The 14,170-nt window shown below is 39.0% G+C and overlaps 2 protein-coding genes across 2 annotated transcripts in view; one reads left to right on the forward strand and one right to left on the reverse strand.

The window, feature by feature from the left end:
- Positions 1–8,838, forward strand: part of LOC122780001 (transmembrane protein 211) — a 127,122-nt gene extending 118,284 nt beyond the window's left edge. The window contains exon 3 of the mRNA XM_044042752.1: positions 6,687–8,838. Within this exon, the coding sequence (XP_043898687.1) occupies positions 6,687–6,913 (227 nt within the window). The 3' untranslated portion in view covers positions 6,914–8,838. The remainder of the gene's footprint in view (positions 1–6,686) is intronic.
- A 67-nt stretch (positions 8,839–8,905) lies between these two features.
- Positions 8,906–14,109, reverse strand: LOC122780000 (spermatogenesis-associated protein 22). The gene is made up of 8 exons (XM_044042751.1): positions 14,043–14,109; positions 13,634–13,729; positions 12,865–13,005; positions 11,709–11,898; positions 10,821–11,205; positions 10,329–10,449; positions 10,147–10,244; positions 8,906–9,409 (listed from the first exon to the last, which is right to left on the reverse strand). The coding sequence occupies exons 2-8, from the start codon at positions 13,674–13,676 to the stop codon at positions 9,218–9,220; spliced, it is 1,170 nt and encodes a 389-aa protein (XP_043898686.1). The 5' UTR covers positions 13,677–13,729; positions 14,043–14,109; the 3' UTR covers positions 8,906–9,217.
- Between the last annotated feature and the right edge of the window lie 61 nt (positions 14,110–14,170).

Raw genomic sequence — 14,170 nt, forward strand, 5'->3', positions numbered from 1 at the left:
TGATTTACCTGTGCTAGGGTTAGCAGATATCCACTAGAGCTGAAACAATTAATCGATTAATCGATTATTAATCGAATACTAAATTAATCGACAACTATTTTGATAATTGTTTAATCGGTTTGAAGCTTTTTTTCATGATTAAAACCAGATTTCCGATTGTTTAAGAATATTTTCTTCCTTTCTTGCTCTGGATAACAAATAAATGAGTTAATCATTTTGGTTTGTGGACAAAACAAGACATTTGAGAACATCATCATTTCCAGGTTTGACAATCAAATACCGATCAACATTTTTTAAGGTTTTCTGATCGATTAATCGAGAAAATAATGGACGGATTCATCAATTTTGAAAATAATCCTTAGTTGTAGCTCTAATATCCACTATTATGTGTTTACAAATGGGTCAACATTTGAACAAAGTATTAGACATTGGTTCATTGTTTGTCCAGAACAAGTGTCCCATCAGTTCTCTCCATGCGTCCCTCAGTAGCTAAAATAAATGTATAGTTTTAATGAAGCAACGCTACATCACATTGAAGATAATGCATTCACAAGACAGAAAAAGGTTACCGTGACCTTGACGTTTGACTGATCAATATCTGTCCAGTTCATCCTTTGAGTCCAAGTGAATGTTTGCACCAAATCTGAAAGGATCCCCCTCAAGGAGTTCTTGAAATGTCACATTCATGAGAATGGAACAGGACTGTGGACTGTGTTTCCATTGCTGAACGTTTGGCACACTTCATTTGGGGTGCCAGGCTCAGTGGACCAGCTCCTACACTGCAGTCTGTTGATTTATCGATGGAGAATCATCATTTACGTATGACGATTGGGGGGAAAAGCGTCAGTGTGTGTGTTTCCTTCTCTCTCTCTCTCTCTCAAAAAAAAGCTTGTCTTCGTCTTGTGATCAACAGCTACGTGCCAACGCGAAACAACATGGAATGTGAGATGTCCTCCGTTGTTACTCTCACTGTTTACTGCGTCGCCTTCTCTGTCTTTTGTGGAATTTATTGGCGGGCTCCACCGCGCTGCACTGGTATAACATCACACTATTTACGTACCTGACAGAGCTGCATGAACAGCTACGTGATTTATGTAACAGGCCCTCACACCCTGCGGTGGAGACACAAGCCAGATCAGGGTGTACCGTTCCAAACTGCAGTGAGCTGTACTGCACTGTTCAGTGTTAATTTAACCCTTAGAACATGACTATGTTAAAACATACAGTATGTAAAGAGGCTATAAGAATGTGCAATATAGAGTGTCTTATAACGATAATCTGATCTCTAATCTCACCACTATATAAACACACCTGAGCAAAAAAGCGCTCATAATGTTCGGATTGAATTTGTGAAATTTGAAAATACTGTATGTCACAGTTCAATGTTCATTTGGCTCGTTTTTATGAACAAAAGAAAAGAGAAATTGACTTATTATTGCTGCTTTATATCACTACTAAAATGTGACATAAAATGAATCATAACTTTGACTCAACAACACATAAGAAGATAAAAATAACACATTTTTTAAAGCCTGAATATGTGACCCCAGGATGTCCATATAAGGAGTTGTGTTTTACTCCCACGGCAATTGACTATGGGTGCACCTGCGGCACAGATCTTTTCTATAGGAATCCACTTTAAAGATGACAGACCACTGCTCCAGTCCAGTTGACATTATAAATCAGTGACAATAGCAACATTTGAGAATAATCTAATCAAGTTTCTGGGGAAAAAAATCTTGCTTATTATACATACAGTTCTGTGTAGTACAAGCATGTTGTAAAATGTCGCTGAATGTGGTTTAGGTCCTTCGCCATGGTTTTGATATATACCTCTCCCAGTAAACAACATGGAATGCAAGATGTGCTCCATTGTTACCCTTTGTTTACTGTGTCACCTGACGCATGAGCAGCATGAGCAGCATGAGCAGCATTAACAGCTATGTAATTTATAACCCTGTGGTGGAGACACAAGCCAGATCAGAGTGAACCATTCCGACCTGAAGTGAGCTGAACTGCACTATACCATTTGGTGGAAACAAGGCCTTATATATATATATGTACTTTTAAATCATGCAGCTCAGCACGGGTCCCTTGGTTGAAATATGACAACAGATAAAAGCAGTTAGCAGCACTGACTCATCTGACTGTCACACACTCCTTTCCTCACTGTGGAAAAACGTCTGGAGAAGCTTGACTTTACTCCCCGTTCTTTAAAATGCAGCCCATTGATTGAGAGTTGTGAGGTTAGTAAACTGTCTGCTGCTCGAGTCTATTAGGAAGTAAATGATGGAAGTACTTGTAGCTTCTTTCTTTTTTTGCTGCCTTGTGGCTACAGTGTGGACAGCTCTTTAAACATCACAGTAGCTGTCTTTAAAGGTGGAAGTGAAGGCCGTGTCAGCTGACCAGAGCTTTTCTTTTCTCCTAACAGATTTCTCATCATCATTCACTGTTTGTGCACTAGTGCTAATAACAACTTGTCTGAATATTCAGCTTTCATGCGATGTCTGCAGCCCTTGCCTCCTGACTAATTCTGCATGGTCACCCCTTTGTTAATTTAGGCAGAGATGCATAATTAATGAACACTTGCAGTCCTCAGACTCTCACACTGTGCATTCCTCACTGGTGGGACATGTAACACACGTTTGAATGTTCCCTGCTGCTATTGGCCTGTACAGCCAGCACTGCCCTCAGTAGACCACATGGATTTTTATATTATTCCACAGAACTGTGAAATAAACAATTCAATTAAACCGGTCAGACTACTGTGGGAATCTTTGAGGGACAGTGAAAAGTGCTATTTCTGGTCGAACCACTAAGAAGTTGGTTTACGGACCGCCATTTGAAAAGATTGGCCCTATAAGATAAAGGGATATTCCAATGGCCGCCATCAGGTTTTTCCCTTGGAATAATTTGATATTAAATTATTACATTGAAGTATTTCAGATTACGAAGTGAAAAATCCATTCACTCTGTGACAAATTCATGCGGCCTTTTGTAGAAAGACGACAAGTCCTGAATCCAGTTGACGTTGGGTGAGACGCAGGATTACACCCTGGCCAGCTCACCAGCCTCAACCATCACAATACCTGTCAACAGACTTTGATTCGGAAAATCTTTGCCCTTTTAGATTTACGGTGTAAACAAAAAGTGTTTTAACCCCTCTCAGGTTTGAAAGGTGAATCCATTTGGAGTTATCCTCTGACACTGGGTAGATTTTCACAGTTTGTTGACTGTTCACCTCTCATTGGCAGAAGCTGCTGCTTATCTGATCCAGACTATCCTCCTGCGTTACCCTCCTGGTATGAAAGATAAACATTCAGATTACCTGACACCTGTTTGAGAGGCACTGGCTGGATTACACTCCCTTTATTCAGTTATACTGTGTTATTCAACAGTATTTGTCCTGTTTTTTTTTTTCTTTTAAATATCATCTGCCTTAGGAGGTTGTAAGCATGAGCTTTGGTTTCTTCCACCCTAGCAGGGGATAGTTTGATAAAGAAGGTCATTAAAGTCTCATTAGGCGATGGGTTTGAAGGTGCTGGGCCCCTGTAGATAAAAGAGGAGGGGATGGGTACAGGGTTATGATGAGATGCAGCCACTTGGTGAACTCCACCAGGAGACACTACACCAGGCTGGACAAAGCACACCCAAGAGCACTCTCTCTCTCTCTCTGTCCTCACCCTATTCACACAACACTCTGTTTTGTTGTCATCCTTCTGCTTTTTCCTCCACCTTACAGTCGGTTCCCAGAGTCCCCGCAGTGTGAAGTGAGAGCATCAGCCAAAGCTCTCTTTCTCCTCATCCGTGCTTGACAAGCACAGTCCTCCACTACCCACACATACATCGATTTGAGATGTGCACCGATGCTTTCATAAGAGCATTTTCTTTTACCACTGATCATGAAGCGACTTCCTTCACAGGAAGGGAAAAACAAACATAGTAACAGCTCACAACCTCAAATACAAGCTCTTCTAGCAACAACTACTGTGTACAGTATGTCACCATGGACACTCAGTATAAACGATGATAACTGAAATATTCTAGTAAAAGTACCACTATTTTGATAAAATGGTACTGAAACCTTAAAATCGGATTGAATTAGTGAAATTTAGTTCACTTGACTTGTTCATATGAACAAAAAGAACATTAAAAAACACTCTATTTTGTGACTTCTACACAATTATGCCTACTTTATAGAAGACAAACCCCCCCACATTTTTTCACAGCTTGAATGTGTGACCTATAAACACACCCCCCCAGGATGTCCATAGAAGGAGTTGTGTATTATTTCCACGGCAATTTATCATGGGCTAAGTATAAGTAAAAGTACTAAAATGTTCATTTTAAAGTAAAAAAGTAGCTTGTTCAAAATGAACTCGAGTACACTTTACTCAGTTACTTTTTTAACAAGGTTGGGGTTCTTTCTTGTGTCGTGCAAAAAGGACAAGGGGACACAAATCTCACAAGAATAGTTTTTAATTAACGGCAAACGTTCACAAATGAAAATGCTGACAAAATGAAATAATTAGACAAAATGTCAAAGGTCACAAATGCAAATTTAATCCTTAACTAGAGCCAATTCACAGTACACAAAAAAACCCATACCCAATTGCAGTAACACGAGTAACCACCTCTGATCACTGGTGAGCAGCACAGGCTGCGAGACGTAAAAAAAAACTGCATGGGCGTCGAGGACATCGTCTGAGACGGCTGAGGAGGAAGTAGAAGTTCCCTTTCTGAGGAAGTGTCGTTTTGAATTTTGAAACAGAGGAGCTCGTAAAAGGATTTAAAGACGCATGAATCATTTTGCTTGAGAAGGTTCTGTCCTTTGCAGCTCGTTAGTGCTTTTGTTGTCCAAATACATTAAAAAACTCTGCACTTCTAAAAATGTCAAGAACGCAATTTATTTTTTTCTATATATAAACTTATAAATCAAATTAAGTAGTTACCTGATTTGGAGTCAGATTGTTTCTCTGCAAAACCTCTACTGCCACCAAGTGGTTTACCGTCGGCATGTCAGTAGAGTGTCGTACTCTGTTAATTTCACTTTATTCATATGGGGACCCATTTTAAAGATGACAAACCATTGCAATCCCAATTTACTTTATAAATCAATGACAGTGGTGCATTTGTGAATTGAACGTTTTTGCCATTTACTGTATGTAACACCTAATATTATTTGAAATGGACAATGACGTTGTTCATTAAAAACATGAACACACACATCTTAAGAAAAAGGCTGGGTAAAAAAAAAAGAAGAATTGCTGCACTTGGTTCATATTTTTTGAAGCACTTGTTATTATTTCGTCATTAAAACCGTCAAAAGTTCACACGATCACATTGACAGCTGTTGTTCCTTTGCTTCACTAAATTTAAAATGGAAGTTTTCTGTATGCCAAAGCCATCAGGAGCCCTGACTCTATGCCATTTTATTTTTATATGATTCCAAAATCAGTTCAAATGTGTTGAAATTCTGAAATTTTGTTTTCAGCAAATACAACATTTGAGGTCTTTATCACCAACGGATATGAAGATATGATTATTTGTAAAACCATGAGTGGTGGAATATTTAGTATAAAATTAAGCTTACTTGATGTTCAGTTTTTATGGGTGCACAAAATACAAGTATTACCATATTTAGACAAGGTTTTGACTGATATTTCCTGTCAGGAAAAGAAACCACCAGTTTCAGGATCATATATTGCCTCACTGTTTTTCCAGCCTGCAGAAAGAATCAATATTTTATAGGCTGGGAAACATATAAGTAGAAATAATAACAGAAGACATTATAAATGTGTTTTACCTGGAGGTTAAATGAGAAAGTAGAAGGTAATTTTCACTTCTGATGCTGTTTCCACATGTTCATGCTCCTGTTGCTGCCCCACGTACTACTATTTTGGTCACGTGTGTCTCAGCCTCTGAAATATTGATTGGGGAAAAAAAGAAATGCATGTTTCTGTTGGCTGGAGACACTGAGGTCAAAGAAAGTATTAGTGAAATCGATTATATTTACACAGCAATACGGTTCCACCCGGGGTTTTCTTCATAATATTACTTTAGATGGATAAATAGATACGTTTTAACTTGAATACTGGTCATTTGGGAAACAATTGTAAAATAAAATGATGTTTGTATGTTAATGTTTAGAGTGCAGAGACGAGGTTTGACTTCAAGACGGCCACTAACATCAAATCAAAGACACTTATAGTCGAAGAAGGTGGCGATAATGCAGCTTTATAGAAACACCAAAGAAGAGAGTTTTTGTCTTTTTACTCTTTGGAAAGAAAGAAAGAAATATAAAATGAAAATTGTTATTAAACCAAATTATTATACAGACCTTAGTTTTGGGAAGCAAACAGACCCAATAGAATCAGTGACATGAACTTCTCATTACTTTTAAAATGTTAATTACATCACTTTAAGTTGTATTTTTTGCCCTTTTTGGCCTTTGCATTAATAAACTGTAAATTATAAACTGTAAGAAAGAAAGAAATAACAAAAGATCCAAATATGTAATGAACATAGGTACTTTACATACCTTAGTCCAAATCATTTTGAAATTCGACAAAAGCAACTTTTATAAAAACAACGTGACATACTATACTGATGAATAGAAATGTCCATCTTATGTGAGCTGGGTAAACTCTTAACAGCATGTGTCGTGTCTTGTGTCCTCTCTGCAGTGTTCATCATGGCCGCCGGTTTGCTGGTTTACCCCTTCGGACTGAACTCGTCACTGGTCAGGTCCTTCTGCGGGAACTCGGACATCTACTACGCCGGCGAGTGCCAGATCGGCTGGGGCTACATGTTGGCCATCGTCGGAGTCATGCTCACCGTCTTCTTGCCCTTTTTCGCCAAATATGCACCGAAGGAGCAGCTGTCCCCCACACCTCTGCCCACGCTCTTATAGGGCACTGAGCTGACCTGGACTTGATGTCATGGAGAAGAAAAAAAAAAACATGCTGCATTTTGATGCTTCTGGGAAGCCTGACTCAGTGAAAACTGAAGCTGACGCTCAACAACAAACTTGTCTTCCTACATCCTTATGTAATTAATTCAAAGTCAGTTGTTTTACATGGAATGTTTTTACGTTACATTACAAAAAAAAAAATTCAACTCTCCGGTGATTAGTTTTACACTCAAGTTGATAGGTTTTTCCACAGTTTGACTTCTCTGTTTTCGAGTATTAACCCTGTTTGATGTGATTTCAGAATATTTTTTCTTTCCCTCCATTTTGGAAACAAATCAACATTCGGTTTGCAACATTCCAAAACTGGGAATTGTCTGCATAAAGACAGAGATGAGATTATACGGGGAGCGTTAATCAACCGATGAAGAGGCGTTCCGGCAAGAGCTTATGACTCGAAGAGCGACACTTTTTATGTGGGACTGTAAATATAGTCTTGATTTAACAGAGCTAATGTTTGAGGTGTGAAAAAAAACAAAACAACCGAAGTGTGTAAAGAGATCACCGATGTTTTCTGCAGACTTTTTTTCTGCCTCCGTGATCAGGCAGCGTGAGATCAGAGGACAGGGCTTTCAATACCTGTCACCAAGAAACGGACCACACACAGCGTCAGACCTGCCGAGGAGGACCAACGCAAGTCTCTTCTCATTATGACAAAAGTGAATTATAATAATACAAATAACATGTAGTGGTTTCAGAGCAGTGTTGTGTTGGGATACTACATCCTTTTACTTTATCTCCCCCCAGAATGGTTTGTGTAATGTAACTTGCTTGTTATATTGTTCTATATATTTTTTTTGCCTGCAACACACAATACTAAACACTAATTCAGGAAAAAAAAATGCAAAAGGCAGGGAGATGTAGGGAATTTTGTCAAACATGATGCATGGAAAGATGGGCTTTGTTAATAGAAGAACAATTGATCTAGATTTTAAATGTGATCGGACCAACTTGTGCCTTTTAACATAACTAAGACAACAGTGTTGACAACATACAACGATCAGGTTATCATCTCTTTCTGCTGAAAAATCTTGCTGTGTGAAGTGACTGATTAGTTTTTTCTTTGCTCCTGTATTTTTCCTTCTCAGAGGTCAAGTATTGCACGTGTGCTTAATGAAGTATGATCTCATTAACTTGAGAAAGTAATCCGGCTGCGGGGCTTCTAATCCTTGGAGGGAAAAGCAGAGAATGAAACAAATGGAAAGCAGTGCACTTATGTTCAAATAATGCCCTGAGACATTTCGTTCCAAGTATCTGAAAGGGTTAAATCATTTAACTCATTAATTCCTGGCATTATTTTGTCTAGTTTGTGATCGAGTGGTGGAGGACATGGCTGAACTAACTGAACCTGAGGTGACACATTATGTGTTGTCATCAAAACGTGTTTTTTTTTTTTTATATCAACCCACTCCTCCCTTTGAAGCAATTGGTTCAATTTCCGTCGTGTTCCAAGGACAAAATGTCTATATCTCCACTTCCTGCTCCTGTACACTGCCAATTTAATCAAACTGGACTCCTTTTTCTAGTGTGTGTTTATGTGCGCGTTTGTGTTTAGAGTCTGATAATGGTTTAAACTTTTATCTATCCATATAATTTGGGTTCCCATAATGACACATCCTGTCATGTAGAAGATAAACTTGTGTGATTGATTGCTCTATTTTTGAAAGGTCAGGAGCGAAACATTGGTAACACTGGTGTTGGACCTCATACTGTGCTTGGCTGAGGAAATGATCGGCATGACTGCACTGGACATCTTTCCCTTTATTTGTTCGACCATTGTGTGTAAAGTCTCGGCACTGGTGAAGCTGTTCTGGTAGATTCTTGTTGTGATGTTTGACTGTAAATAAACTAACTGTACTTGGATATCACATTATTCTTACCTGCTCCAATTTTTCAAAGGATATATTTAGCTTTATTGTGACTTAAACCTTGAAAATAATGTCTGCTGTTCTGTGAGTCTGTGAAATCTTTGTAATAAAAACAAATTACAAGAGAAGCTTTACTTTAAATGAACAGGTTGGATGAAATGCAACAACTCTTTAGATTCTGTTTCACAAAATACAAAAGAAACAACCTGTCTATCCAGGAACACGGACAAACTTTCAATAGTTAAGTGTAATGCCAACATCGGCCCTCACGGGTCAAAAACTGAAATAACATCTCAAACAACACCTCTTTTGAAAACCACTGGAACGTCAACAGGAGTTACTTTGAGTGAATGGCAGTAAACGTTCTTCTTCCTCATGGTCAGACTTCTCGCAGCAATTTGACCAGTGCCCTCATTTCTGTGTCGCATGCTTGGACAGCCTGGAGGGCGTTCCTGTGCTCCGAGGGCAGGCCAGGCCTCACCGACACACAGACGAGGACGTCTCTGCTGCGGTCGTAGTTGCCCACACATCGGTGAATTTGACCGCGGATGAGACGAGGCAGCTCCTTCTCCTGTTTCGGACAAGAGGCGTCAATGAAGGATCGGCGCTAGATTTTCTACGGGCAACACATTTTTGGAGAATTCCACTATTCACCAGATATTACAGTTCCCTCCATGTGTGGGACAAAGACGGACAAAGCGGCATATTTAATAAAAGCCAATGTTATTATATAGAGACTGAACAGAGTCAGAGGAAAGTAACAAAGGCAAATTGAAATGCATTTACCAATGCATTTATTGTGTTCTGCTTTTTGTTTCAGGAGGCTGGCTGGTTGGTGGGGCGGAGCTACTGAGCCACTCACCTGCAACTCCTCTCCTCGTTGACTTCTGCTATTTAGACTCTGGTTTCTGGATCCACAGTTGCCAGTGCGTCATGTCTATTCCGTGCAGTAGCAACCCTATTTCTGTGATTCTCAGAGACTCTAGCTTCTAGTGTTTTTGTTCCTGTGATACTTTTTCTAATTGCCTGTTTTTCCCTCTTTTTCAAATCCCTGGACTCAGAGCTCTGCCTGCCTCTGCCCCCTTAGTTGTGTTTTTCCTTTGGCTTGATTTTGTTTGTTTCTCCTTTTTTCCAAAACTCAATCTGGATTTCTGCTTATTTTGGGTTCAGTCATTTTATTCTTTACGAATCGTTACAACGTTGGCATGTAGACTAGCAAAGCCAGGAATTGAGACCAAAAACCCTTCAACTTGAAAGACAAGTCGCTCTGCCACTGAGCTGCAGAGGAGATATTGTACTTTTCCTTACATTTTCATAGAAGATGCACTGCACAACTTGCTTTCCATCTCTCATGAGGAAGGTCTTGGCTCCATGGTGACCAAGTGTTACTGCAGAGTCCAGGGTGGCTGACGGAAGAGTAAAGAGTGGCCCCTCAAATTAATCATACCTTTAAATGCAAAACTCACAACAAAAACTGCAATTCAACTCACCAAATATCTCAAACAAGTAAGGCACTTTGTCTTTGAACTGGCTCCAGTGTCTCATGCCGGCAATAACTGCAGTCAGGATCCTCAGCGAGTTCTCAGGGGCCGGCTTCATTAGAGATGCTTCCTGATGAGCACAGACAAAGATAATCACTAACAATATTAGGGCTGCAATGATTAATCAATGATTACTAAATTAGCCCTAAACAATTCCATTAATTATTACACAGAAACTTTAAAATCTCTTTATGTTTATTACGTAAACATAGAGACACGCATATCATCTGTTCCTTCATTTCTGTCACTACGTCCTCCTAAATATTACACACTATACCTTTAAGATTTAGGGGTGTCAAATTATGGGAACGTTTTCTAACCTGTGATGCTGTGAAATTTGATACTTAGGCTCCAATAAGTCCAATGGACTCTTCACCCCTCCCGGCATTGTATCTATTTTTGTGTGTATTTTACAGAGCAAAATCAAATATAACTCTGCACCATATCTATTCCAGCCTGGCTTTGAGTTGGTCGTGTAGTCCGAGGTGGATTTGAGCTTCTTTTTCCAGCAAAGGAGGAACTCTGTGGCCCAAAGCTGTTGGTAAATTTCCAGCTGTTGTTTTGAGGAGGCTGCACTGCTCGCGCTGAGGACTTGCTCACAGGTGGCGCAGGAGGAAGCAGAGGTCTTGCCTGCTGTTGCTGCTGATATGAAGGACTGCGTGGTCTGCAAGGTGACTGCTGAACCACATGAGAGAATCCACCATGCGGCGGCCGGGTCTTGCTTTGTGCGGTGTCGCTGCTCGAAGGAGCTTGGTATTTGTTCTGTCGGGGAGTAAAGCTGTAATCCTGTTGTCTGCTGGGGTAACTAGGCAGTCCAGTCTTAGAGCTGAAATGAAAATACATTTTTCAAAATTAAACTCACCAAACATCAATATGTGAGAAACATTGCTCATGCAAATATGCACCCTCTCATTAATACAAATAAATATGTGAATGTGTATTTTGTAGTAGTGCTTAGATCTCGTGTCACCCAGCAATATTCACACAAAATTGTTATTTTATAGAATTTAATGTGAAGGCAATAGAGGCAACAGCAACAGTGTGTTGTACAGAAACAGGTTTAAGTATGACTGGAAAAGACAAACAATTTTGGCTACAAAATTTAAGTTTTAAACAAAATGTGTAAATTTCTTAATTTCTTCTATTTTTTCTGCTGCCAATTATTAAAAAAATGTCAAAATTGGTCAATTTGTTTTGTCAGTCACTTTGTTGCTGCTACAAAAAGTGGTCATGCGATCATACAGCATTAAGGAATTTCCATCAGTTTTGAATTGCATGATATAAGCCGGTCTAAACACCTGGCTGTTACTGCAGGTGCATAAAACATACCCTGTGCCTCCAGCTTTGTACGGATGTGATATCGGTGCATAGGTTCTCGCTGTAGCGGCAGGTTCAGGAGCAGGTCTGTTGCTGGTAAACTTCCGGGGCTGAGGAGCTTGAGGGACACCCTGTCTGTTCCACTGGTCACTTTGTGAAGCGCCAGAAGACAAACATGAAGCCTGGTAACCGCCATTAAAACCTGAGGAAAAGCATACAGTAGGTGTGTCTGAAGAAGGTAAAGCAGGTTGTTTATTGTAAAGCAATCTGACTAGTTAATACTATGCCTTGCATATATGCTATCCATTTACATTCACAAAAGCAAATATTAGAACATCATACACTGTCTGGAGCTGCAAAGGGTTTAATTTACAGTCAAACTAACTGGATGGTACACTTTTGAGGGTCACTTACAATATTTATATATGGTAATAGTTGACACCCTGAACATGACATGGTGATTTTAAGATGAATTATAAATTAGGTTTATTTACTACATTTATTATTACAGTTTACTAGTGACTGAATATAGGATTTCATTTTCAAACAGCTGTTAAACCAGCAAGCTAAAGGGGTGTACTGACAATATCTAGGTTTAAATATGTATTGCAAGTTTTATTCCCATATTCAGTATGGGAATGCACATTGACGTGTGCTTCTATATAATGTTGGTAAGCAAATATTAGCAATCAGCCCAAAAAGATAAGTAGCAATGAGAATGCACAACATTATGATTTTGCTGGTTTTTAGCTTTTATTGAGTTAATATTTGCTTATTGCCTTAAGTTGTGTTTTTCTCGTTAGTCCACACATACTTCATCTCATCCACCATTTCTCTGGAGTGACATTTCAGTCATGTGATTTGTAAAGGTCATCATCTATTTTTCATTGCATTTTTTTGCATTTACCTTTTATTGATACACAAACTTGTCCTCCTCTCTCAGGCTTAAACACATGTATGTAATATTTCATGATTTCCATTTTGTCATATGTCTTATGTGCAGGCAGATGGAATCCCATCCATAAGGGGAAAACTGAGCAGTCTTGGTAGAGGGGTTTGTGCTCTCTGAGTGCTACCTTCAGTTCCCTCATTCTTCTAGCTTTTAGTGTACTGCTCTCTAGTGTATGAAATACAGAAAGGGAACTCAAGGCCTGACTGAATGATTCACCTGCTGTGCTGTTGTGAGACGTTGCTGCACTGGTGTTTGCCACATATTCGGTGTGGGAGAAAAATTCATTCACAGAAGGAGACGATGTCAAAGGAATCCTGTTCCTTTTCTTCTGGTTAAAGAGCGGCACAGAAATGCAGCCTGGTGGAGACAAAGGAAAAACAACTAAACACAGTATAAGGTTATGACAGTAAATAAATCCAGCATACTACTAAAGGTATGTTGTGCTGGTGGATGGAGAAACAATTTATAAAGAGAGATAGAACACGTTTGAAAAAAACAAACTACTCATGCTGTAGTGAAACATTTACCAGTGTTATCATTCAATCTTTCACAATTACATAAGGAGAGTCTCATTTCAACTGACTTTCTTAACTCGTTACATGCTGAACGCCAGCGGCTTCCATCAGGATGATAATACAGCCTCCACAAATTTAGAACCAATCCGTGCATATTTTCTTTATTTCCAACTGATATTTTTGCTCTAAATAAGCACAGAAGCCATGATATAATTTTCTCTATTCCTTTTCATTACATACTCAATAGCTCACTTATTTTTAGTATTTTGTTCAATGTGAATTGTCTTTATTATTATCATCATTATTATTACTATTATTATCATTATAATAAATGGAATTAATTCCCCCTTGGAGACATTATAAATGCATTAAACCTACCTACCTATAGCGAGATAAATTGAACTGGTATGTAAAAACAATGGACAAGCACAGCTCAGAAGACTTTTTGAACCTGACACTCATTTACAAACCTGCTGTTGGCCTGGCTGGCTGGTTTGCCTGTCTTCTCATCATTGCTTAGTGAAAGCAGCTCGCCCATTAGCAATTAGCAACACAGTGTGATGCACCTGATAAAAGAGAGTAAGATACATGATACTTGTGTAACAGTTGACCACTCACTAGTCCACAATGAGCAGTTTTCCACTAACTCAAATTTAAAGATGTTAAAACAGATATTGTATTGTCTGGTCTCATTTCAGTTTAGCAACAAACCAAAGGCAACAAGCTAAGTTAGTTAGACAGAAAGCTAAACTTTCACATAGCTTGTTTCACTTGTTACATGATAATGCAGCTGTAGCTTATTGCACATTAGTCATTTTTACTTTAAAATCCATAGCTAGAAAATCTATTTACTTTGAACGTTGTGTTTTAAAGAGTTACCAATTAATGTCTGTTTGTGGAAGTTGCAAAAAATAAAACGTCCAACATGTTGGAAAGAAACCCTGCGCCATACGTAACGGTGTTGCCTTCATGGTCCGTTAGTAAGCTCGGTGAACCGATTTTTAGAG

Source organism: Solea senegalensis, linkage group LG13, assembly GCF_019176455.1.
Source record: "Solea senegalensis isolate Sse05_10M linkage group LG13, IFAPA_SoseM_1, whole genome shotgun sequence".
NCBI classification, from domain to species: Eukaryota; Metazoa; Chordata; class Actinopteri; order Pleuronectiformes; family Soleidae; genus Solea; species Solea senegalensis.